Source organism: Antrostomus carolinensis, unplaced genomic scaffold, assembly GCF_000700745.2.
Source record: "Antrostomus carolinensis isolate BGI_N321 unplaced genomic scaffold, ASM70074v2 scaffold30414, whole genome shotgun sequence".
NCBI lineage: Eukaryota > Metazoa > Chordata > Aves > Caprimulgiformes > Caprimulgidae > Antrostomus > Antrostomus carolinensis.
In genome coordinates, this window is record NW_010310612.1 from 1,743 (window position 1) to 5,956 (window position 4,214).

Genomic DNA, 4,214 nt, shown 5'->3' on the forward strand with positions numbered 1-4,214 from the left:
TGATGTGGGGTGCGGGGGAGGCAGTGGCCAGTGCTGGGGCGCCGATGGCCAGTGCTGGGGAGGCAATGGCCAGTGCTGGGGAGTGCTGGGCTGGGGGGGGTCTGCCCTGCAGGAGCGTCCAAAACTCTCACACAGCTCTTCTTCTCTTGCCCTTCTCCCCCTCCCCTGTCTGTTTCAGGACATGGAGGCGTGAATCAGCTTGGGGGTGTTTTTGTGAACGGCCGCCCCCTCCCAGATGTCGTTCGCCAGAGGATCGTGGAGCTCGCCCACCAAGGGGTCCGGCCGTGTGACATCTCCCGGCAGCTCCGCGTCAGCCACGGCTGCGTCAGCAAAATACTTGGCAGGTAAAGGGAGGATGAGGAATCCTGTGTCTGTCAAGAGAAGAGTGTCAGTGCCCATCCCTTAATTGAAGGCTGCAAACAAATGGAGAAGAGTAGAAACCTGGGGAAGTCAGTCCAGGGAGGAGAGGGGCTTCCTGACCACTCATGGTTTTATTTGCCTGATGTGGGGAAAAATGTGCCACTGTTCGTGTATCTGGTTTGCCCCTTTCACAGGTTCTTGCAGGTAATTCTAAGTCAAAGTGCAAAATGCCACATGGGGTGTGTTTGCTGTGTATACGTCAGATATCCTGCATCTCTGTCCTGAACAAGAAAATCCAGGAGTTGTTTTCAGTAAAGTGGAAAGAAAATAGAAGTTGTGGAAGTTGCTCCTTTTTGCTTTCTGAAGAAGGCTCTTTTAGCAATAGTATCATTATATATTGCATCAACACCGCCGTGCGGTCATTCACACAGGCTATTCTGCACTCTGTCCCACTGTTTAATTCAACATCTTTGTCTACTCTTGTGCTGGAACATGTTCCTAATTAGAGCACAGAATGCCATAGTAACTATTAACCATCTTAATTTTGGCTGTTTTCGGAGTAGCCCTCTGTTCAGGCTGGAGTTGCTTGAACCACTATGGCAACAGGAAATTGAACTCTGAATTCACACCATTTCCTGATTTCATTTTAAAATTTGACATAGATTAAGGTCAAAAATACTACCCTTGCCTCTTTGTATCTTGTGAAGAAATCTGAACACAGTTTATATACTTGATAATATGGTTTTGAACTCTAGGTATTCTGAGGTAGTTGGGCAGGTTATATTAAGGAAAACAGGTTTGGTTGGTTTCTTTTTTTTTAAGAATGTGCTTTATTTGATAATCTAGAAAAATTAATTCCTGAACTATTTACTAAACTTTCACAGTTAGAAATTTACTCTTACTATTTTTACTTTTACCACCTTTTTCTTTTCCAATTTTTAACCAGTTTGCTTTCCTGGACGTAGCATAGCTGCAAAGACTGTGAAGGCAAATTTTTTTTTGTAGCCTCATGCAGGGAATCTGCTTGGATTAGCAGCATTTTCCACCTCTCCACGGCAATTTAAGCACTCCAAATCACACTGAGTCTGGTTCAGTCACAGGCCCCTGGTTTTGCAGCTCTTGGCATCCTTTTTCCCATAGCCTCCTCTGACTGACACTGGCCTGAGCTGACTATCACCGCGCATTGTGCTTTGAGAGAGCCGCATGAGCCAGCATGCGGGTTGCACTCAGCCTCCTTGATTTTTCTCTTGTGCCTTGGGTGCAGGGGGATGCGTTCCCTGGCAAGCTGCAGGCATTGGAGTACACTTTACTGTTTTAGAGAGGAACTTCCCATGGGCTTTACCTGAGACCTGCCTGCCCATCGTGGGCTGTTTCACTCAGTTATTGCTTCGCATCTGCTGTCAGCACAGCTCCGGCTCCCAGCCTGGCTGGCACGGTTCGGCTGGGGATGCTGTCTGCTGCAGCAGCCTTGTCACCCATCCACACCAGGGCCAACGTACGGCTCTGAAAGGGGCAATTTATTCACCTACTGACCACTCGTCTGATGGTTTTACTTTTGATAGTTTGAATAGATTTGCCATTAGATATATTTGCACTGTAGAGCTCAGAGCGAGGCTCCAGAGCTTTGTCATTAAAGTTGTCAACAATAAATTGGAATTTCATAGCTCATTATTTTCATAACTAATAATTACAGTGGGTAAAATGTCACTGTAATTGCTGCTCTGTGTGCGTGGGTTTTTGCATGTGTGCCTGTGAAAATCAGGAATCTTTATGATAAATTCTTATGTTTGGAATTTTACAGTTGGAATTTTTCAGTTCTCATACAAACTTAAAAAACATCCAGAGGCAGGGAACTGGCAGTTGCAGCACAAGTGAAGATCTCACCCCTGGGAGGAGGGTACCGCAGGGCTGCCCACTCCTCACCTGTGTTGGCAGCAGGCTGGGAACAGACAGCCAGGACCTGGTGTGTGTACAGTGAGGCCGACTGCAGCCGTCGTTACCTCTAAAATGGAGCTGGGAGCTGGGGTGCTCGCGCTCCGCAGCCTGCAGTCCCTTTGGCTGCTGCCAGGTTCATCGCTACGAGGAAGGGGAGGGAGGTGGCAGCGGCGTCGCGAGGTGGGAGCTGTCCCCTGTCCTGGCGAGCTCACCTAGCTGCCTGGAGAAAAGGGTCTGGGCCCCATCCTGCACCCTCCCGTCATTCTGCTGACATCTGTGCGCCTTTCAAGGGCTCAAGGTGGTGATGGTGTGTAGACAGGCAGTGGACAGAGGATTTGGGAGTGGTGGTCTTGCTGGCCAGAGGCTTTATCCCCTGGTGAGCTCAGCGCTGCCGCAGCGCCATGGCAGCGAGGGCCTTTGCCGTCATGGCTTACCTACCGTGGTGAGTCAGCCGTGGGAAACACCCTCTCGTCTGTGTGGCCATGGCTCCCGAGCTCCTGGCTGGCGGTCTGCTTCACCCGGCTGTCCTGCATCCTGGGGTGCTGACCACAGGCACTGTCTCACAGTACAGCAAGGCACCATTGGAGAAAAACCCTGAGGAACATTGGTAAAAATCCATCATTGTGACTGGAACTAATTGCAACTTTTTATTTGGTAGTGTTCACGGTGTTGTCCGGCTTCCTTCGACGCCCTCCTCACAGGAGAGGTGCCAGCACCAAGGTTTTGAGGCCAGGGGGTGCCAGGTCTTGCTTAGGGACATGGTTTAGTCGGGGACTTGTCAGTGTTGGGTTCATGATTGGACTAGATGAGCTTAAAGGGCTTTTCCGATTGCAGTTCTGGGATTCGGGATTCTGTCTTGGTAGGTTTGTGGTCCAAGTTTGCCATCATTTTGTCATGTCCTGGGGGAGCATGGGAGGAGCTGAATTTTAACCCCCTGCCCTAAATCTTGCTACTAGGCTGCGTTAGGGACACCAGGAGGTTAATCCATCTCTGGCACTTGACGCTTTCCATTACTCGTAGTACTTAAATGGCTCATGGAGAAATGAGTCCACATCTGCATCCAGAATATCTGAAAACATGTACAAACAACACGTTGTCAGTCTCCTTAAAGGAATTTTAGGCCCTGCACACAGGGCTCCCCCAGAAAATACTGAAAACTGGCAGCGTGTCAGAAATGTGATGAACACAGTTGCGTGTTACAGTGAGACAGACTTCAGCTGCACAGCCTGTTTGTGCTCTGCTCATGCTGGAAAGATCAGGGAATTAATTTATTTTTTTTTTCATATAATGGGTACGTCAAGTAGCTGCAGAGAAAATATATTAATAAGCGGCCTTATGTTCTTACCTGGGAGTCTTTTCTGAGCTCCCTACTAGAAATACAGACACAGAGCAATGAGTGGACGTGTTGAGGCTGCGAGCGTGCAGATGGGTGGGCGTCTGGTTGAGAGGCTCACAAAGTCGAGGTCTGCTCTGCATGGAAAGGATGTGCTTGATCAGGGAAGTTGTGGCAGTTGCTGCAGTTTATTTTTCATCTGGTCACGAAAAAATTCACAAGATACAAGGAAGCGCATGGCCCAGAGAGCATCTTGTGCATTGGGCGCCCTGGCTGTGCGGCACGGAGGAGCACAATCTCATTCTGGGTCTCCGTTCTGGCCCTCAATGGATCAGATACAACTATTGCTCTTGGCACTATGTTCGAGGCTTCGTTTATTAAATGAGGGAGACTTACAGGGCTGGGGATCTTGGCTGTGATGTATTGTTGCAATGCTGCCAAAAGCAGTTGCTCTTGTGTGAGTTACGTATGAAGAAATCTAGGAGATTTCTGTCAGTTTAGGGATCCAGTCGTCCACCTTTCCCGGTGTGAGGATGCCGTACCCAAGGAAAGGCAACAGGACTGATCACTGAAACCAACCTCTAAA

General features: G+C 49.0%; 1 protein-coding gene across 1 annotated transcript in view; it reads left to right on the forward strand.

Annotated features, from left to right (window-relative positions):
* Nucleotides 1-135: 135 nt before the first annotated feature.
* The window catches only part of LOC104523790 (paired box protein Pax-5), a gene marked incomplete at its 5' end in the record, with an annotated part of 11,231 nt that continues 7,152 nt past the window's right edge, over nt 136-4,214 (forward strand). The window contains one exon of the mRNA XM_010166480.1: nt 136-344. Within this exon, the coding sequence (XP_010164782.1) occupies nt 136-344 (209 nt within the window). The remainder of the gene's footprint in view (nt 345-4,214) is intronic.